The 22,775-nt window shown below is 43.4% G+C and overlaps 1 protein-coding gene across 1 annotated transcript in view; it reads left to right on the top strand.

The window, feature by feature from the left end:
* YLPM1 (YLP motif containing 1) overlaps positions 1–22,775 on the top strand; it is a 50,476-nt gene that overhangs the window by 10,592 nt on the left and 17,109 nt on the right. The window contains 8 exon segments of the mRNA XM_067533217.1: positions 1,260–2,014; positions 3,294–5,681; positions 11,989–12,109; positions 15,917–16,379; positions 18,883–18,975; positions 20,388–20,571; positions 20,750–20,895; positions 22,103–22,257. Of these exon segments, the coding sequence (XP_067389318.1) occupies positions 1,260–2,014; positions 3,294–5,681; positions 11,989–12,109; positions 15,917–16,379; positions 18,883–18,975; positions 20,388–20,571; positions 20,750–20,895; positions 22,103–22,257 (4,305 nt within the window).

Here is a 22,775-nt window from a genome sequence, read left to right as displayed (position 1 = left end):
CAGTCCAGTGCTCTGCACTGCCGAGTGTGTGTGTTTTACAGCAGCTACAATCATGGGGTCCCGATCCTGATTGGATTCTTTGGTCATTACCACAATGCAAATAATACATAATAATACATCATTGCTTGTTCTGAGAGACAAAATCCAAGGCTAGAGGGGCAACTGGTTTGACGCAAACTAATTCAGACCTTACTACAATGAATTAACTGGACTGTTGATTTAGCAGTTCCTCTACTCCTCCTTGACTGCTTATGACAAAATTGAAAGGGGAGAGATAAAAGATGATAATTCGGCTATGGCATTTTTTCTTGCACAGCTCATAGTGGACTCTAGTTGATTCACATTTTATACAAAATATACTATGCTTTAATACTTTTTCATTTTATGTTGTATTAGTGTGACTCTGCATGAATAATATGTATTGTATGGATGTTTGCCACTCCAAGTGCTCAAGGAGCTGAAAGTCATTAGATAATGAAAGAGTAAATTGGAGCCAGTAGCCCCAAGAGGAACTGGGTGAAGGAGACAGGTAAAATCATCACCATGGTTCCTAGGATAGTACATTTTCATGATTTTACAAGGCAGGGTAAAGGAGACTTGCAGTTTGGTTACAGCAATTTAAATACAGAGGTGGGTACAGACAAAATATATGAAATAGTTAGTGACTGTTGTAGGTTAACTAACTGTTTATTACAAGCTTAATGAGAGATTGTTCTCTGAGTTTTTGTTAAACAAGTTCGGTAAATCCAAACTTGGAGAACTACTGTGGTTTACTCACAGTATACCTGGTTTAGTTATTCTCGAATGTGAAGGAAAGTGCATTTAAAGTGAATTGCTATGCCCTTTGAGAAATAAATTGAAGAGCTTGGGAAGCAGGGCTGCTTGCTAAATATATTAGAATATTTGTGGATTGATTGTGAGTCAGTAGGAATGGAGGATAATCTAGTAATAACCCGAGATAGTTTGGCTGTGTACAGAAGTAATCTGTTGCTAAAATTTTACTCTCCCCCCCTTGAGTTACATGGGCTTTTTGGATGGAAGTGTGTGCGCCCTTTCCTAGCACTAAAATGTATAGGTTGGAGACAGTGGATTGTCACAAAAATATTCCAGACAGGATATGTTTGCTTCTGTTTTTACATAACTCTTCTCTCAAGCTTCTGCCTAAATTGAAGATTGTGACAAAGGGTGATACTCAAGCATGTTGCTTCAGAAGGAACTTAAAATGTATTCTGTACCATTTTCATCTCTTTTTCTTGCAGACAATGTCAGTGGATATGCAGCTGCAGCATTATGAGACACAGCAGAAACAGTTTCAACAACTTCACAAAGAATGGGAGCGTGAATTCCAAGGATGGCAGGATCAGCTTCAAACCTATCCTCACAAAGATCAGCTTCAGGAGTATGAGAAACAGTGGAAAACATGGCAGGGACAGATGAAAGCTACTCAATCCCATCTGCAGGAGAAAGTGAACTCGCTTCGAAACATGAAGAGTCAATATACTGGGAATGTTGCATTGCCACCTCCTTTTGTTCCATACACTCAAACATCTCAAGGAGGCATGCCTGTTATGCCTCCCACTTTGCCTTCAGCCATCCCTCCTCAGGTTCCCCCACCTCTGTCTTCTGGTCCTCAGTTGTCTAGCTCATCTGAACCCCCATCCAGTCCTCGCGTCTTCCAGGCCACTAAGACAACCAGACCAGCCCTACTTCCTATTCCTGATTCTTTTGTATTTAAAATATCTGGTTCATCTGCACCTTTACCTTGTCATTCTGAAATAACTTCATCTGCTGGCTCTTCAGATCAAGGAAGCTCTCAAGTTCATCTGGGCAAGCAAGCTGTGCCATTTGTTTCTGTCTCATCTGAACAAGCATCTGGAGAACTGAAAACCTCTTCTACAGTATCTTCAACCCATGTACTCTCCACCTCCACCATTCAGGAAAAAACAGTGAGATCAGATGGATTGCTTCCAGACCCACCCAGAGGATCATATTTTGAAGGACCAAGAGGTCCTAGGTAGGTCTTTTTCTTTTAGTTTACACACATTCTCATCTAAACAGATTCCTATACTAACTTCATCACCTATAATGCCAGTTGTGCATTAAACAATGTGAAAAAATCTGTCACGTGTGCTTCATTCTTTGTCACCTGTCCCCAGGGGAACATTGTGTGGTATAGTGGGTTTTAAAAATAAATTATGTATACTGTGCTCTGTGTTTATCTTCTTCCTGGTTGGTCTACACTTAAAATTTAGATTGACCTATCTATGTACTCAGGGATGTGGAAAATTCACATCCCCTGAGCACTAGTTAAGCAGACCTAATTCCCAGTGTAGATGTGGTTAGGCTGACAGAAAGTTTTTTTTGTAGACCTAACCTACTGCTTTTTGGGGAGGTGGATTACCTACATGGATAGAAAAACCCCTTCCATTGGTGTATCAAGTATCTGTGCTTCAGTTCTGCTGCTGTAGAGCCCACAGTGTAGACATGCTGTCGGTGAAAGCAAAGTCAGAGACGTGCACCTTGCACTTGGCCATTATCAAGGGCGGGTCACATCTTTCTAGCGTGACTGTCCTGTGTACCCACACACAGCATCCCTTTCACAACTACAGTTGCTCACATGGAAAAGAAACAGAAAAATATTTACTGTATTTTTAGTTTCTTTTAATACAGGTTATCTGGAAACCTAGTGTTACACTGTTACACGTGTTACACTGATCATCTATGGTTCAGAACAGTTCGGGAACATATACTGCAAAAATGTTTAAAGGATATCTGTAGGCACAATTACAGTTTGTGCTCTTTTCCCTAGATAGTATTTTAACCTATGCACTGTGAATGAGATACAGGCAAGTATCCAACTACTACTGACTTGGAGCATCTAATTATCTAACTACCAACAAATTAGATGCTGTAGTAAAATCAAGAAATGAAGTAGCCTGAATCCTAAACCCCAGCTATATTGTCTACTGAAGGTTGTTACAAACAGATGCTGGGGAACATAACATCACATATTGATGCAACATTGAGGCCTGACACTGATTATTTTGTGACTCATCGTCTAGCATTATTTCCTAGAGGTCGCTGAGTCTGCAAGTGGCTTATATCACTCTCAGTTGTGCAGTGTGAAACTGAAGTGCATTTTTCTGTATTTCTGTACTGATTCAATAGGGCTTGCTCATGCGGCGCACAGAGATATGTTTGTATGGAAGTGATTTTATAAAGTGAAAATATCTTCTAGAAGATTGTCACTTGATTTGTTCATTTGAATACAATGTCTCTTGTTTTATTTGTAGGTTTGATGGATCTCGAGGAAGAGGCTTTGACAGATTTGAAGGGCCAAGACCGAAAGGGCCTCGTTTTGAGGCCCAGCGCTTGGAAGGGCCCAGGCCAAGATTCGAAGGTCAGAATTCAGATGGACGGTCTTCAAGCAAATGGGGAACTATTCCCCGGGGGCCAGCATCACAGTTTTATACTTCCCCCAGTACGTCACAGATGCACAGTTCCCGACCAAGTGGGCCACAGTGGAGGGGATCCAGACCTCCTTTTGGACAACAGCAGTCTCAAGTAGAGTCCCGAACAGAAAACAGAGAACCTTTTGCTGATGTGGCTGTCAATCAGCAGTTGGCAAATAGAACTCAATCTACTCCAGTTCCTTTTGATATAGATGCAAAAAATTCTGGTCCAGTCCAACCAGGTGATGACCTGACAAAAGCTCAACAGGAGCCACCTAAAGCTGAAGTCAAACAAGTTATTTCAGGGCATAAAAAGTGGACTTGGAGTTCTCATGATCCTGCAGAGCAATTAGAAAAGACAAAACCTGCTACTCAACCTCCACCCATGCAGAATCAAAAACCAACGCCTCTTCCCACTATGCCCATAACTGTGCAGTCTACTATTCCTCCGAGAACAGGAGGAACTGCAGCCTTACCTCCATCCCCTGTAACAGGAAATAAAGACTTGAAATCTACAGATAGTAAATTGCCCCTTTCAGAAAATAATCAAGATAAAGGGTTACCTGGATCAGAAAATAACCAGGGTAAAGGACCGGTTCAACCAGAAGACAATAGGGGCAAAGGACCAGTAAGCAGAGGCAGGGGCAGACTGGAGGACGGCCGAGGCCGGGGGCTGGGCAGACTGGAGGACGGCCGAGGCCGGGGGCTGGGCAGGCTGGAGGACGGCCGAGGCCGGGGGCTGGGCAGGCAGGAGGACGGCCGAGGCCGGGGGCTGGGCAGGCAGGAGGACGGCCGAGGCCGGGGGCTGGGCAGGCAGGAGGACGGCCGAGGCCGGGGGCTGGGCAGGCAGGAGGACGGCCGAGGCCGGGGGCTGGGCAGGCAGGAGGATGTCCGAGGCCGGGGACTAGCAAACAGAGGCAGAGGATTGCCCAGACAGACAGCCCCCCGAGGCCGGGGAATGGTTCAGAGAGCGAGCAGCCGGGAGAAGCTTCCGGATAGACGGTCAGGTAGCAGGGAAAGGATGCCAGATGGGCAGTCAGGCAGTTGGGAGAGGGGGCCAGTTGGGCGGTCAGGCAGCCGAGAGAGGGTGTTGTCTAGCCGAGATGAGGAACCAGGTAGTCGGGCTGACAGCAGGGATAGGGGACTGTCAGGAAGCTGGGAGAGGGGCCCTGTCAGGCGGGCTGGAAGCCGGGAGACGGGTCCTGTCAGACGGGCTGGAAGCCGGGAGACGGGTCCTGTCAGACGGGCTGGAAGCCGGGAGAGGGGTCCCGTCAGGCGGGCAGGTAGCTGGGAGAGAGAGGTGGGCAGGTCTGAAACAGGCAATATTGATAAACCAATCCGCCTAGGCGACAGCTCGGAGAAATTATCTCTGTATCATCGAGAGGAACCACTGAGGGGTCACTGGAGTCATGAAGAGGAGAGAATGCAAGAGGAACCTCCCTTAGATTGCCGAGATGCCCCTCTAGAGCATGAGCTATTGGATGATTGGGAAAGAGATCGATATTGGAGAGAACGTGACCCAGATTTTAGGGATGATCCCCTGGATCCATATGATAGAGATGACAGGTTACCACTCCGTCTTTCATTGCCTCCACTATCGCCTCTTCCTCCTCTACCTCCTTTGTCTTCTGATCTTGACAGACGAGACACTTGGTGGGATGATTGGGAAAGCCCAAGGGAGAGAGAGTTGGATAGAGATCTGGACAGGATTGGAAGACCCTTGGATATTTATGATCGAGAATTAGATAGCGAATGGGACAGAGATTACTTGAGACCTCTGGATTCAAGAGATACACTTAGTCATGACCTAGACATTCCTCCTCTTCCGCCTTTGCCTCCACTTCCACCTCTGGACAGGTACCGTGAGGACCGGTGGAGGGAGGAGAGAGACAGGAATCTCTATGACAGAGACCTCCGAGACAGGGGGGAGTTGAGGATCCGAGAGTATCCAGAGAGGCGTGATACATCAAGGGAGAAGCGAGATTACCTTCCTGAAAGGACTGACTGGGAGAGGGAACGGTTGTCGGATAGATGGTATCCAGATGAAGTAGACAGACGACGACCCTTAGAGAATCAGCTTGATCCACCCCTTCCATCACCACGTTCATCTGACATGCTGGGAGCAGAGCCTAATCGGGACCCTGAACAGTCACTTGGTGGGGTAATGGTCCTTAGTCAAAGGCAGCATGAAATAATCCTGAAAGCTGCCCAGGAGCTGAAAATGCTTCGGTGAGTTGGCTAATCTTGTAATTTCTTTAAGGAAAAAAATTGCTAATTTATCAGAAATAATCCATGGAATTGTATTAAGTACTGTCATGTAGGGTCACAGGATTTGCTTTATCAGTTTAGACCAGGGGTGTCAAACATATGGCCTGCGGGCGAACCTTTTTGATCCGGCCCGCGTTCGGCCAGTTTAAGTGAGTCGTGCTGCCGCCGAAAGTGCCACTTGAAGACATTTCTCTGCTATGGCATTGCCACTTTAAGAGATTTGTCGGCGGAGGGCATTGCCACTTTAAGAGATTCTTAAAGCGGCAATACCTTCCTCCGCAAAACCCAGCCTCCGAAAGGAGGTGGCAGTAAGATTTCTCGGTGGAGGGCATGGCCCACTGGAAAAAAGGATTATTGGAATGTGGCCCGGCATTGCCAGCGAGTTTTGAATGCGGTGAGATTTGACGGCAGCAGCCCCCGAAAAGGGGAAGATGCCCCAAATTTTTCGGCGGAGGGTATTGCACCTAGAAATCCCTTAAAGCGGCAATGCACTCAATCCGGCAACACGGTCCTCCGCAAAATCCCACCGCCTAAAGAGGCTGATGCTGCACCGCTAAAAAGGGGAAGATGGCCCGAATTTTTCGGCGGAGGGTATTGCATGGCCCCTGTGAAGTGCAGTTTATGAGAATTTGGCCCGTCACCATCAGCGAGTTTGACACCCCTGGTTTAGACAATTAGTGCATCCCTTCTGGCATTCTGCCTCTTGCAGTTGCCAATACATGATGCTTCAAAGAGATGCCCCTGGTTTGGCTCATCTTTTAAGACCATCCAGTTGTACAGTACTGTGTGGAGAGCAATTATTTCCTCCTTCGTTCCTATATGTGATAAATGTTTGGCTTGAAGCACATGGATCTCTTATTCTGTGCAAATCCAAAGATACTACTATCTTAATTTTCCTTTAGTCCTTTTCAATCTTGACTGTATTTTAATTAAGCCCAGATACTATGAGGATGAGGACATTGCAAATACCTAGGATGTAGGCAAGAGCAGGATGTGGAGATCTGTAAAGATGAGGACAAAAGTCTTTTAACTTCTTTTGCCTTATTCAGTTTGTGTTGAGACTCAGACATCCTGGATAACTTTAAGCAATTCGATGTGCAGAAATGTGTAGGCGAGCAAGAGGTTTGCCCCAAAAATAATATCTGTCAAATATGGCCATTTAGTCTTGAGAGTCAGAATGGCAATACTACCGCTTTATAAACTGCCTCACAGCCCTGGCTTCTTATTAGACCTAACAGGTTTGCTAACCAGCCTTTTAGTGGAATGGAGTTTCCGTGACGACTTGACCTGGGAGATTTCAGTATCCACATGAATAACACCTCCAGCACCTAGGACCAAGATCTTATATTGACCTTATTATGAGTTTCTCTCATCTGATCTCCATACTAGACCTGTTCTTTGGTCTAGGTTGTAGGGTAGACATAGGGAACATAGTCCTGGTCAGCAACTTCCTGGTCAGACAGTCTCCTTCTCCAGAGAGGGACTGGGGTTCTCTCTCTCACCAGGCAGACGAATTGACTGTGCTGGTCTGCCCTTGAAGATTCATGATCTCAGCAAGTTTCTAAAACATTCTATTCGCAAATTTTGCCCAAAGATAGAATCAGGATGCTGATGTACTCTACAACCACCTATTGTCCAATACCTTTGATGCTCTAGCTTTGAAAATATTTACTTTCTCCTCAATACCGTAGATAGATAGATATGGTTCATAGTTGACCTACTAGACTGCAAGTGGCACAAAATGAAAGGTGATTCTGAATGACTGCTGAGCAAGGAATTCCTGCAATCTAATGCTGCAGACGTTAGAAAAGCCAATAAATCCTCCTATACAATAGCAGATGCAAAATTTCATCCAAAGAAACTGGGGTAATGACCTGAATTGTCATTCATAGATTTTATCTAGTCATAGCTGTGTAACACAGATCATAGAATTTCACCCAGTAATTCCTACAGTAGAGGGAATTTTTATCCTACTATGTAAGTGAACACCATCAAGACCAATAACTTGTTGGATTAGATCTTATCTGTTAGAAAGACATCTGTGTTGACATTTTCAAAAGTGCCCAAGTGAGTTAGGCTCCTAAATCCCTTTGGCTTTCAGCCAGTCTTGATTTAAAGACTCCAAATGATGCTGAACTAACCACTTTCCTTGGTAATCTGTTCCAGTGTTTCACTATTTAAAAGTTGTCTTGTTTCCAATTTGAATTTATCTAACTTCAACTTCCAGTTATTGCATCTTGTTATGCCTTTGCTAGGTTAAAGAGCTCCATAAAGTCTAATCTTTACTCCCAGTATAGATACTTAATGGTTCTGATCTAATATCTTTTAATTTTCTCTTTGATCACCAAAATAGATTGTGCTCTTAAATCTCTCAGTGTAAGGCGTGTTCTCCGGACCTCTAATTAATTTTTTGTAGCTCTTCTCTGAACTCTCTCCAATTTTTCACAGTCATTTTTAAAGTTCAGACACCAAAATTTGATAGTTTTCCAGTAGTGATTTCTGACCTGTGCTGAATATGAAGTTGATATCACCTCTCTATGTATTTAACGTTCCTCTGTTTATGCATCCAAGGATTGGGTTAGCCTTTTTTGACACAGCATCACACTGTGAGCTCATGTTCAGTAGATTATCTATAGTCCTTTTCCTTAAGTCCTTTTCAGAGTTACTGCTTGGCGCTCCCAGCAGCATGGGGGAGATCAGAAACCTCCTCTGGCTGCTGGCACCTCCAGGGCTGCTGCCCATCCCCAGAGCTTCCTGCAGCAGTGGGAGATACCGGAGGTGGGTCTGATATGCCCTGTGCTGCTGGGAGCTCCTCAGCCCGCCCAGGACTAGCAACTAGGAACCCCTGGCTGGGGCGCTCCCAGCAGCATGGGGTAGATCAGATTTCACAGGGAAGGGCCAGTTTCGTGGTCCATGATGTGTTTTTCCTGGCCATGAAATTGGTAGGGCCATACAGATGAGTCATCAGCACCTCTTAATTAAAGGGTGCTGGTCAAAGCTGCAGACAGATCTAACATCAGAATGTATGTGTGCCAATTGTTTTTGGATAAGAGGAGATTTTCCATCCATGTGACCAGTGCTGTTTCTGTTCCATATGCTAATCTAAAATCTGTCAGAGTAGGTTTTAAGATATTAACAAAGGTCAAATGCTGCTGGAGATGGCTTTTCACCAATGCTTCAATCCAGCCCCGGAGCTTCCTGCAGCAGAGGAAGGTACTGGAGGTGGGTCTGATCTCCCATGTGCTGCTGGGAGTGTCCCAGCTGGTGGCCCTTAGCTGCTAGTCCCTGTTGGGCTGAGGCGCTCCCAGAAGCACAGGGGAGATCAGACTAACCTCCCTGTTGCCTTCAGTGCTCTGGGCTCTGAAGGTAGCACAGAAGTAAGGGTGGCCATCCTGCCAACCCCTACAACAGTTTTGCGACCTCCTCACAACAGGTTTGTGACACCTCCACCCCCTTAACCCATTTTGGATCAGGACCCCCATGCTTACAACACTTTGAAATTTCAGATGAAAACATCTGAAATAGTGAAATTGACCAATTTTCAAATCTTATGGCTGTGAAAATGACTAGAATGGACTGTGAATTTGGTAGGCCGTACTCATCTGAGTTACTTGATGAGATGAGCAGATTTGCATTAAATTGGCTTCCCTCATTCCTGTCGTGTCATAATGGGCTATTGCACTTCCTAGAGAGATTTCACAGGAGGACTCTCAGGGTTTAATTTTGCTCTCTAGGGTTTAATCTTGTTTATCCTATTCAACTTTACTATCCTTTATTAAATTGTTACAATTCTAGGGAAGATTTGAGATACTGTGAACCCAATGCCAGCAATATGCAGATATCCTCTAGCTGCAAATATTCTGTAGATGGTGTCATTGTCCAGATATCTCAGTATCTGAGAGAACACAGGTGCTGGATGAAAAACAGCTTACTAAAACAAAACCTGGGAAAGACAGAGGTGATATTGTTGGGAAGAGTAAAATGCTTTGAAGAACTTGCCAAAACTGTAGCATGGTCCTCAGCATTTGAAGATGCTTGTGAGAGAGAATCTTTTTTTCTGTTTCTTGTACAGTGTTCCGTACATTGCTGGCACTTAGTAAATAACTGAAAATGTCTATCTTTCAGTTGTTACAGTGATATGCAGTCTTAAGATGCTACTGGACTTCTCACTGTCTGAAGATGCCTAGATGGTGACAATAGCAAAATAGCTTTTTTTATATCCTTGTCTAGTCAGGAGCCTGGCTGCTTAGATGTGGACCTGTCCATGGTGATCCAAGTGGCAATCACTGCAAACTCAACTATTCCAACATGCTGTACCTGGGATTGGAAGTGGGAAGGCAAAAAACCCTCTCACCTGCTGGTTCAAAATGTTAGTGGTCTACTTGCTAGGCCACAGGGCCTGATGACTGTTTGTCACTTCAGTTCTCTGCTCACTGCAGTGGCTCTCAGTCAACATTCGAATCCAAATGTAATTTTTATAAACCAGGGCCCAACCAACCGATGACCTCAGAGTTTGCCCCTTTCCTTGCAGCCCATAGCAAAAGCCGTGTTCATCATGTACTTTTGAGCTCTCAGTGCCCAGAGTGAGGCTAGAAAGTCAAACATTCTCAGTAGTAAACCCACAGCTCCAAAATGAGGTTGATGCTTGATTTTACTATCTGCATAATGAAATGTAAAACAATTTCTGCTACATCATTATCACAAGAATCCTGAAGAATGGCCCAGCAACAATAAACAGCAAAATATTCCTCCAAACCCTTTTTCAAAACACCTTAACACTGGAAACATTCAGAGGTGCACTAATGGTGTGATACAAAGAGGGAGAAAGCTTGGACTTCTGACCAAATGTCACTTTGTGTAATTTGGTGCACAGGTACTATGAGTGGTTGCATCACGCACATTTATAGGAAGGAACATCAAAAAAGGAAGAGAGAAATTTATAAGTTGGAATATAAACGAATGAAGTCTTCTGGGGAAGAGTGTAGAAAGAAGAGGAATAGAACCAAGAACAGAGTGTCATATGGTTCATCTTCCAGAGGGAACAGGAAGATCAGTGAAGGAACAGTGTTTAGTAAAACCCAGGGAATGGGATAGCCCCCACTTTCCTGTCTCTGCCACTGCACCCTTTAGCGTGATAATCACACAAGCTGGATTTAATGCTAAAATGATAAACAGTTACTGTTCATGTTTGTCATCCTTAGGTTTCAGTTAAAAACACATGGGAGTGAATGGAGACATTTTCCATCTCTCTCAAAGCTGTTTTGTTTTCAGACTCATTAAGATAGTACAGCTTTTCTTCCCATGTGGAAGGTTTTAACTGCAACCAGAAATGCTAGAAATTGAATTTTCAAAAAGAGAAATGAAGTTATGATTCTGAAGAATTTAATCTGTCATGGGGACTGGTTTAATACACCAGGTTGTCAGGGCCTTTGTCACCTGTGTTTTAGAGAATGATGTTTAAGGCCTAATAAATTGATACACTGAAACAAGAAGGCTTCATATGTGAAAACAGATTCTCTCTAAAACACTAAAGAAAAGGTGCAATTAAAGAAGATTCTGTTGACTGTTTTCTTCAGTTTTAAAATTAATGCTGTGGAAGTCACCCTTTTATATCAAAACATATTTAGAGCTGTGTTTTGCACCTTACACTGGCTCTTCTCATTGCGTACTTCAGAAAGAGCAGATTCTAAGCAGAAGTGGAAGTGGCTTGAAATTGATAAGACTCCTGCTGATGATGCTGTGACACAGAAGAAATAGTAGAAATGTAAAGATAGCTTCTCTCAGCATCAGGTGTAATGCGTTCAACTAGATCTGTTGTCTGTGCATCTGGCAAGTCTAATGTGAGTTGCATGTTGACCTGGATTTGCTCGCCAATGCTTTTTTCCAAAGCCAAGTGTTAGAAACACAGGATGTTAGGAGGAACTCTCAGCTGCTGATGCTGTCATTATTTGTTTGCATTGAGCTGGCACTTAGGAGTCCCAGTCATGGACTAGGATCCCATTGTGCTAGGCACCCTACAAACACACAACAAAATATGGTCCCTGCCTCAAAGAGTTTACAATCTAAGTCAGGTCTCTCCCAATATGCTGGCTGTTGGGGTGCTACCAGCTGCTTGTGTCCTAGCTTATCCCAGCCATAAGCTCTGTAGTGAGTATTGATTCTTAATACTACTACAATATATTTTGTTGGTGGAAGACTCGTTCCCTTCATTTTTTAATGGAGCATTTATGCTACAGATTGGTAATACGTCTTTGTGATTGATGTGCAGGGAACAAAAAGAACAGCTGCAGAAGTTGAAAGAGTTTGTGCCTGATCCTCAGCTGCCTGAACTGCCATCACAGGAGTCTTCTAGATCACAAAACACAACTACAAGGCCACGTGCCTTTCAGGTAAATGAAATCTATGCTAAAGGAATGAAATGCTGGTGATCATTAACCTGGGTGTGTACATTAGTTCAAATCTAATCTAGCTAAAATAGTATGGACTTTATTTCCTGGCTTCTGAGGGTGAGGCTAAGCAAACTGAGGTAGATAATTCATAAAATAATAACTTTGTGCTTAGTCAAACCTCACAAAATGGTACTTGGGTAACCTACAGAGCCATATGGAAAAAAAACTTTTGAGCTTGCAGTTCATTGGAACACAAGCCAGTAAGATTCTGCTGCTGTGTTGGGGGCAAGAGTAATGTGTCTCATGACATGCTTCTCACAGACCAGTGGGGGAACATAACATATACTTCTCCCAGTATGGGAGCACCATATAAATTCCTAGCTTTGAGGTCAGGGATTGTGTCTTCCTTTGTGTTTGGAAAGCACCCAGTGTATCATGGATATAATAATATCCTGCTTTTCATGTTTAAATCACTTTACAAACATGACCAAATGCTATAGCACCTCTGTGAAGTAGGTAAATAAGTATTAGACATGGATTGGCAGAAAAGCATGAAATCCTCAGATCCATTTTCTTTTAACTTGTCTGTTTTCCATATGCTGAAGCAACTCTACTTCTGTATGTCTCAGCAATCCATGCCACAGGCTCTGTGTAGGAAGCTAGAAGAGTGACTTTTTTCTTGAATGTCCACAAACTGTGCTTTCCATGTCTAGGCCTGGCTTGACATGAGTAATTGGACATGAGGGAAGCCTCATTTCTTGAGATACAGGATTAGGTAGGTAAATGGATCAGTAGGCTGGAAACAGAATGTCTTTACTAGCTAAGGCAAAGGGGAGCACCCAGGGAACCATTTACAATGGACAAAATAACAATGATAAGATAAGTCAGGAACGTAAAGATGAGGTAAAGAGTAAGTTGTACATGGAGAGTGCTTGGACAGAGCATGCAGTACAAGAATTGGTTCCTACAAAGTAACCAAGCCAATCCCAATACATGTAATGCAATATATAGCAAATGTAATGTGTAAATGAACATAATAAAGGAAGAGGTTTGCTGTGTAACTTTGGATTTGTGGTATGCATTATACCCATCCTCTACGCTTGAATCTTGTCAACTCAGCGTAGCTTTGCTATATGCCAAATAAAGGAACCTGAGTGATGAAAGTGTAGTTGGACTGAGTTCTGGGGGAACCTCAGCACCTTGCTCTTTACTGTCTTCTGAGGTAGCCAGAATCCCATATGCAGTGAGAAACTTGCTGCTCCATCACCATCTCAGATTTTGTGTCAAGATGGCAACGGTCTTGTTAATGAGATTTGTTCACCTAAGTAGGCAAAAGTGATGTTACTTACAAGTTGTTTTTCGACCTAGATGCAATTTATTGACCATATTATCTGTTTTCAGCTCATTCAGTTTTGTAACTGGTTGAGACATATCAGATTGCTTTATGGCTGTCTTTATTTGTTAAACCAACCTCAAACTTTTAAAGTGTGGTGTGTCTGGTTTAAGGTGTAAGTACAAAAAGAGCCAAGTTCTGCCCTTTGATAAAATCATACAACTTATATGGTACAGTGTGATTGGGTCATTGCACATGTGTATTGCAAGGCAGCATTTTATTCTTTAGGCTTTAAAATATTTACATATTAGGAAAAGCATTACAATTTTACTCCAAAGATTAATATAAAGGCAAATTTCTCAATAATACTCACCTACTTTTGAAAACCTGGCAACAGGTTTTTAATTAAAATAGAAAAGAAGAAAATCCCTGCAGAGAATGATTTTGAATTAAAGATTTCTAGTGAAACATTAGCAGGTGAAAGCAGCAACTAAGGAATAGAGCTTTGCTATTCATTTGTATTTGTTACAAAGTTTTAAATAAAGTTACAATGTTTCTTTTCATTTGCCATTTTTGGTATTATATCTGTTATGGAAGCGGGGTGGTCAGACTATGGACCTGGTGGTGATTAAAAGAGCATATTTTCCATGTAACGTAGAGGGCCAAAAGGTTCATGTTAGCTCAACAGTAAGCAAGTTCACTGTAGGGTGAGCCAAAGGTCTGGTGTTAACTCTGGAGAGGGTGGATTTTTGTTGGGCGTTGTCAAGAAGCTGGTAATAGCTGTAGAAAGGGTGGATGTTCACAAGAGCTAGAGAGGTAATTGTTTGTATTGTTGGAAGCTTTGTTTATACTAGGAAGTTTACTAATTGCTGACAAAGGATGTTGCTGAAAACAGTTTAACTGCAAGTATAGACTGGCCAAACCATGATCACAGCTTTTTCTGAGTAGTTCTCTATAATGGTTTGTGAAATAGTGCAGAACATTGTTTAGTCCTGTGTATAGTTGCAGTTAAATCATTTTCAGCACTGATTCAGCTACACCTTTTGTCAGCAATGGGTACATTTCCTAGTATAGATGCAGTCTTAGACCTGCTGCTGTTTAGTGGCAATTCTTCTTCACATATATAGAACATGAAACTTAGCTGAGAGAACCAGCCTGAAAGGTACTTTGGATAAAAAGAGAGAGCTTAATTTGATAAGGTCATTTTGGATGAGAGAACAGTTACAGTAAGTCTTTATTTATGTTTGACTTAATGGGTTTAGATGTTTCAAGTAGTGAGCACACACCAACCAATGAAGAATGGCCATTCCTCTTGGGATATCAGTGTGTAGTTGTGCCCTCCTATGAGGGAACCTGAAAATGCTAATGCAGTGGTTCTCAGTTTTTTTATATTGGTGACTCCTTTCACACAGCAAGCCTCTGATTGCGACTCCCCTCTCCCCCATAAATTAAAAATACATTTTTTATATTTAATACTATTTTAAATGATAAATTTATAACCCTATTGTTTAAAATGAATATACCTTTTCTCACTGCTTTTAAATTACGTCTAAAATACATTTTATCAAATTATTGTTATAAGCAGAAAAGTTATTTTTAAAAAAATAGTTACAGTTTAATATTAGGGGTGCAAAGAAATTTGTCAGTATCACTTTTCAGAGCAGACTTAGTGCCCCATTGCCACCCTTACTTCTGCGCTGCTGCTGGTGGCGGTGACGCTGCCTTCAGAGCTGGGTGGCTTGCAACCCCCATATCATAACCTCATGACCCCCTGAGGGGTCGCGACCCCCCAGTTTGAGAACCCCAGTGCTAATGGTGAGGAATGTGTGATTTACAGACTGTTATGAAAGCACCCTTCTCGGCTGGGACTAGAGGTCTACTCAAGCCTAATTTTAAAGATGGACCTGGACAATCTGACCCTCATACAGTCGACCTGAACCTGACCTGAGAGCGTCAAGTCCTTTTCCGACTCTACCCGGACCTGACACTTTCCCCTGAAACTGCGTTGCCACCGCTGCTACCTTGTCCTGGGAGCTCATCTGGGAGGGGCTTCCCAATCCCCACACCTGGTGCTCGTGATCAATCTCCTGCCAGCTCCTGCACATGGGGTTGGTGTGGCAGTGACTGCATACTCCACTCCTGCCAGCTATAACTGCCTCACTGCACTGTGTGCACTGTGGAGTGAGAGGCACTGCGACTTGTCAGCACACTTACTCCCCGGCACATGCAGTGCAGCAAGGTGACAGTGCCTGGCAGGAGCAGGGCATGCATCTTCTGCTGTGGTGCCAATCACCAAGAGAAGGTGATCAGAGCTGACCTGACCCAAACCTGATACTTGTAGTTGGGTCCTGTTGTGTTTGGGTCAGGTTGCAAGGCTCTATCTGAGAGTTATTCAGAGGGCTTTGTTTACTGTTTTCACAGGGGGTGAGGGAAGCTGTTTATAGATCCTTATTAAAAATGTTTCCTGTGTCTAGGCATCTTCTCAACTGCCACCTGAGACATCAGTAGAATCCCAACCTATCAAATCTTCTCCTGCTGTTATTATAAAGCCGCCAGTGTTGTTCAGGCAGCCCACCCCGGTGACTAGGCAATCTGCCCCGGTGACGAGGCCGACTGCACCGGTCACGAGGCCAGTTGCTCCAATTCCTGCTGCAGCTACAACCCCAGGTCAGGCTCCAGCTTTAAAGCCAACGTCTGGTGTTGTGAAACATGAACGTTGGGATGAGGATTCTTTTCATGGACTCTGGGATACCAATGAAGATAAAGGAGCAAGTCTGAAGTATGAATTATGTAAATCAGAACCCGAGCTGCCACCTCCAGGGTCATCTTCTGTGAAAATACCTTCTCCACTTCATGCTTCCATTCCATCAGCTACACCAGCACCAATTCCTAAACCACCTATAATTCAACAGACTGTGGACTATGGCCATGGGCGGGGTGAGTAGTGGAAAAAATAATTTTGCCTCTAGTACAGAGTCACTTAAACAAAACTTTTTCTTTCTAAAGGGACATGTTGTGAGTGATATTTACCCCCCAAAGTATGCCCAGAATCTTACCACAACCACCTTGTAAGCTCTGAACATCAGTATGTAGTGCCAAATACCTCAGTAGCAATGATATTGAAAGTTGGTTCTACATGATCGTTCTCCTCATTTAAATAATTAACCTGTGCTCATGAGTTTACTTTTTCCTTTCACGCTGTGATGTTGAGGTGGTTCACATGAATTACATTTGTTATTGCCATCTCTAGTTCTAATCAACACTAGCCCATGTGATAGAATCACAGAACAATATATCCTAACCAGTGCAATATTGATACTCTGCATTAAACCTTTTTATCTGAATGTTAGATTACCAGTAATAAAATGGGCCACTCTTTGAATCCCTGCAATCCTCAGGACAGCATGGCAAGTTAAAGTAGAACATCTAATGTTACTGTTTTTTTATTATTTGTCTGTGTATTGCCCAAAGTATATGAGGTGCTCTGCAGGCAAGAATGAAGACAAATTCCTTCCCCTCAGGAATTTACAACCTAGATAGGCGACTGACAGATGAAGAATGATGGATGGGGTTCAGATTTAATAATGAATTTCCCAAGTCTGAAATTTAATATGCAGCTTTTAGTGAGAGTGCATTTCTCATGGTTTTCCTCTACTTTAAAAAGAGAAGTTCTGCTAGAATGTAGTTACTTTTAAAATGAGTGTTGTTGTTTGGCTAGCTTTATTGTCTCTGCAACTTGCCAGAATTGCCATGATTTGAATATTTTATTAAAAATTGTTTGAAAACTGACTTAGTTTGTTAGGAATCTAAACTGGCTGCTTCGGTTACTGTTGTCCAAATACCAGTATCTCAGTGACAAACATAAGATATGGCTATATTGCAATTAAAAAACCCACAGCTGGCCTGGGCCAATTGACTCAGGCTAAGGTTTAATTGTGGTTTAGATGTTTGGGCTCAGGCTGGAACACGGGTTTGAGGACCCTGCAAGGTGGGAGGGTCCCAGATCTTGAGGTGCAGCCGAGCCCAAAATTAAACAGCTCCTTAGCCCAAGCTCCAAGAGCCTGAGTCAACTGGTACAGGCTAGTCACAGGTGTCTAACTGTTATGTAGACATACCCATATTCTCTTTTCATAAAGTGTTTGTGCTACATAAACTCCTCCTTAAGGAAGGAAATATATTGCCTTGGGAAAATAACCCACCAGTTCAGTTTTAAAACAGCTGCTTTTCAGCTACTTTTTAAAAAGTTTGTATTTTTATGCATTTTTTTTTGTTAGTCTATAAAACAACCAGCATCAGACTGTTAGTTTTACAGTAGATAAAGCTGGTCTATTTAAAGAAACCCCATAAGCTCCCCTTGTTGTCTGTGTCCTGACCAACTACTTCCTGCAGTCAAAGTATATGCCTGCCTGCTTACCTTTTAGACCTTTCCACAGCTGTAACATTCCAGTTTGTGCTGCTGTCCCTAGACTCTTCAACCAGATATAATCTCTGGCAAAGGAAGAGGATGTATGCGTGGCATTAATCCCCCAGCAGCTGTTCTGTTTTAATCACTCCCTCCTTTCTTTCCGTTGGCTTGCAGAGTGTACAACACATTTTAACAATTAAACTCACCCTTCCTAAATTTCAACTGTAGTAAAAAATGTTTCAATGGTTTTCAGTAGAATATTTGGTTATTTACTTCCACTGAAAACTTTCAGCCTGGAAACGACTAGATTTTTAGAAAAAGATAACGTCTTTAAAATTGCAGCTGCAGTGAATTACGCAAATGCTATAACGACTCTTCCTATTTAAACTCTGAAATGTTTTACATGCATGTTATTTCAACAGGCAAGGTCAAAATATTTTTAATTAAAAATTTGAAAATATGCACTTCTGAGATTAGATTTTTTTTGTTCAATTTGAGCCAATAACATTTAAACTCTCATGGGAACCCACATTTTTGATGCACTGCATTTCTCTGTCAAAGAGTCAAATTCCACTCTAATAATAAGACAGTAGTAAAAGACCTTCACTGCAGTGCTGTTTGTTTCACCATTGGCCTTCAATGGTATACGCCTAGAAACAGAAATGTAGACATCAACTTAACTGTAGTATTGCTAGGGAGTGTCTTTCTGTTTGTACCATTCTCCTGGGAAGTTTAGCTAGCTAATTTCTGTACCTTTAATGGAATTAATGAAAAAATTATATATATGGGGAAAAATACATTAGCTTTTACTTGTGCACGTAGTTTGTTGCTCTGAGTGGTATTCAGTTAACATTAATGTAGGCCAAACATTCTTTATACAGCAGGTCACTATATTTTATACTTACACCTAGTTACCTTCTGATCACTTTGAATGCCACTGTGTCATTGCTTTTAATTGGAGAGGAAAAGAGATGAATGAGGGATGTGGTTTGAGACAACATCCTTAATTATTTTCTTGGCAATTTTCTTTACCAGATATAACCACCAGTAAAGTTGAACAAATTCCCTATGGGGAGAGAATAACTTTGCGTCCAGAACCTCTGTCTGAGAGGCAACCATTTCCAAAAGGTAGGCACTGCTTAGCTAACTCTGATATCCTTTGGGAAAGGTAGGCAGACATCAGGTGGATAGCTGAGACCACTAGACTTCTCTTCCATGCTGGAGATTGCGTGCTGCTTTCTTCTTTTAGACGCCTGTAAAGGTCCCCTGTTGCGGGCAGGGCCGGCGGCCCTCCCTTGCCATCAATCTCCCAGGGAGGCCACACCTCCCAGTTCCTGCACCCTGTGTGGAGTCCTAACAAAAGGGGTGAGTCTCTAGCTGTTAGTGGGGTGAGTTCCAGTTCCAAGCCCCAGTCCTTAGGTAGGGTGGGCCAAGCAGCTGGGGAAGTAGTCTCTATCCCTCAGCAGGGCATGCATACCATTCCAGGCCCTAACCCTTAGGCAGGGCAAGCCAAGAAAACGGGGAAGTCTCTAGCCGTTTGTAGGGTGAGTAAGCAGTTCTGAGCCCCAGCCCTTAGGCAGGGCGAGCCAGACAGAAGGGAGGCAGTCTCTAACCCCCCAGAAGGGTGAGCAAGCAGTCCCAAAGCCCTGACCCTTAGGCAGGGCAGGGCAGGAAGCAGGAAATGGCTCTGGTCTTTAGCAGGCGATCACCCCTAAGTCAGGGTAGGAAGTGGGGAGGGAGACGCAGGCCCACCCAACTCCACTGCATCCCAGCCCAGGGCCCTCGCAGTGACGGGTTGTCCCATCACTGGGTCAGCAGGACTCCAGCTGAAACACGCTCACTCAGCTACAAGCCATAACGCTGCCAGATGGATGTCTGGCTCCCCTGGGCTTTTTCCTCCCCCTCCCCCCCCTTTCCCTAGTGTACCTGGTCCCTCAAGTTGCTCCCTGTGTTCTCGGGATACTCTGCCTGAGGGAAGTTCCAGAATCTCTTGGCCTTGTCGCTCGACAGCAGGTTCGGGAACTCTTCAGAGCCGTCCGTGGAGGGCAGCTCCTCTAGGTTGCAGGATTCTGGGGTCTCCTCTGGTTCGCAGGGGGCTGGCAGCTCGGGTAGCTCCTCCAGGTCCTCGGGGGTCTCCTCCAGCTCACCGGGCTCAGGTGGTTCCTCCAGGTCCTCAGGGTCCCAAGCAGTTGGCAGCTCCAGCAGCCTCTGCTACGGCTAATAGTCAGTCCAGGCCCTGGTACCAAGGGAGAGACATCCTTCTCCCTTGGCCACTTTATCCTTACTTAGTGGGAAGGCCTGCCTTTTATACTTCCTGCCCCGCCTATCTGCTTCCAGTCAGGTGGAGTTGTACTCCTGGGCTCCCCCGCCCCCAGAGGGGGTTTGGCTCTGCCCCGCTGTCAATCTCTGATGGAGACCACATCTCCCGGCTATGATGCCCATAACTATAACATTATTTCTGTGCTTCTCCTGTTCCCTTGGGGTTCTTTTAAGGGTTGACATATCTTTATAGTTCAGATTTTGGGGGTTTCTTTTTTCAGAGCATCCAGGCCAGCGGGATCGTTACAACAGAGAGAGAGATCGTGAGTCTTACTTTGAGCGTCAAGGCAATACAAACACAGATTACCGAGATTTCAAAAGGGAGCGGGAACTGCACAGAGACCGAGGCTCTGGAGACTATGATCGAGAGAGGTTTGAGAAAAAACATCGTCTTCGAGAGGACAGGTATGCAGTGCAGGACAAGTTGGATCATAGTTGCATCCACATGATTGATGCTCTATTAGGTGCTGTCAGACTGTCAGTTTTGTTTGTGGGACGTATGTTCATATACTGATTGGGAATTCAGTGCTGAGCTCTGTAACAGAAATCATAGAGCTATACAAAATGCTGTTTCTTCTGTCAGGGCACCTCCAACTGGGCCTTCAAGGACTCAGTCTTACCGTGATGAGAAAGACCATCCTTCCTCAAGGCGGGGGGGCTTTGAAAGACCATCGTATGAACGAAAACCTGAGCGCCCAACCTATGATCATGGACCTTCCATGTTTGGAGGTATAGTTCCTCAGCCCCAAAGTAATACTAGAATATTGGAAAAATGGAACCAGGAAGGTAGGTTTACAAAGAGATGAGCTTGATAGTTGTATTACTTCATTAAAAATATAAATGTTAGTGGCATTTATCAGGGCAGTGTCTGTCTTGTTCTTGTGATCATCTGTCTCTCACTGGTGATGAGATCTGGAAAGTAGCAGTGAGATACTTTGCTGATCAATTATACAAATGTCTGTGATCAGAATTGCTCAGGACCGCAATTGTGATTCACTTGGTGTTGACTTCTGTAAAGTCTGACTCCTGACACTAAAAGTTCAAGAATATTTCAAGACCCTGTAGGATCATATGCAGTAATTGTGACCCCATGGCTTAGCCTGATTTGATTTCAGTTCTCAGAAGTCAGAGGGAGGAAAGGGTTATGAGAGTCCCCACATCTCGGGAGTGAGAATCCCACAGATGAATATCATGTAACAAGAATGATGAACTGTCGATCTTGGTACTTATAATAAACTCAGCACACCGGTGCTTGAACACCTGAATGGAAGTGATGCAGAACAAAACTATCAAAAGTACCTGAGAGACTTTGGGTCTTCAGCCCCCCCTTATGCAGTATGGTATTCCCTGTTGGGTCTGACTTTTTTTCCCTGTTTTGCTGAATTGTGAATTAAATGATCATAGACCAGTATATGCTGATGACAGAAATTACAAAGGCCAGTCCATTTTCCTTGTTTATGTGGACTGAATAATCATGCTTAGCATTTATATAGGAAATTTACATATTCAAAGCATTTTATAAACATTAATTAAATCTCAGAACCCTTCTAGAATGTAGGTCATTATCATCCCCATTTTACAGTTTATAAAGAGGTTAAGGGACTTTCCCAAGGCCACAGAGGGAAGTCACTGGTAAAGCTGAGACTTGAACTATCAATCTTGTATTCCAGTCGTCTTCTTCTTTGAGTGGACCATTCTGCCTCTTGGAAATATGATCATATTTCTATCAGTCCAGATTTTCTGTTTTTATGGCATTGGTTAAATGGCATTGTCTTTATCTTTTCCTCTACAAATCAGATCTTAAATTGAGGCTAAACAAACTGTATTGGAAATCAGTGGGTTCTGTTAGAATTCTCTGGACTGAAGATAAGGAGTCTTAGATTTCTGATTTCAGTGAGCCGAGAAAACGTTTGTATGCAATTGCTGAAATTTGTAGGTGATCGGAGAAATTACGCTGAGGAGAGGATGCCTATTTCTGCTCCATCAATACCCCGCCAGCCACCCCCTGCCCCCCGGGTAGAGAGGAAACCAGAGTCTAAGAATGTGGATGATATTTTGAAGCCACCAGGACGGGACAGCAGGCCAGAGAGGGTGAGTTGCAGGGAGCTGCTATCTATTCTGAAGGCAACAAGCCGTGTATTCTGATAAATTTCCCATGTATGCAGTATATGAGTTTCTGAAGCAAATCTCTGCCCCATCTAAAGCCATTGAATAATTTGTGAACCCCAAAATGGGGAGCAGATTGAACATATCAAATGTAACTTGTTAATTTTGATGTTCTCAGAGACCAAGTAAAGACTGCAGGAAAGGGATTGGGAAAAAAAAGTTGTGAAAGTTCACTTTGGGGGAGCTCCAAGAAGGCTTTGGTGGTGATGCAAACAGACAGAATAACACAACATAATCAAGTGGAATGACACCTGAGATTTAAACCTCTTGGATTTGAGAATGCAAGAATAGGATTCCTATGAATTGGCAATATTCTGTATTTCAGAATTCTTTCTGAGAGCAGCGCTTGACTATGTGGGTGAGGTGGCTAGACCATATGCTGTAGAGGAAGGGGAAGAAAAAGTTAGTATATGTATAGGGGCAGAGGATTGTGTAGTTAAGGT

This window comes from Emydura macquarii, unplaced genomic scaffold (assembly GCF_026122565.2).
Source record: "Emydura macquarii macquarii isolate MOO-44397 ecotype Brisbane River unplaced genomic scaffold, CSIRO-AGI_Emac_v2 contig_374, whole genome shotgun sequence".
Taxonomy (NCBI): domain Eukaryota; kingdom Metazoa; phylum Chordata; order Testudines; family Chelidae; genus Emydura; species Emydura macquarii.
Note: the sequence above shows the minus strand (reverse complement) of the source record. Positions and strands in the feature narration are given on the sequence as shown.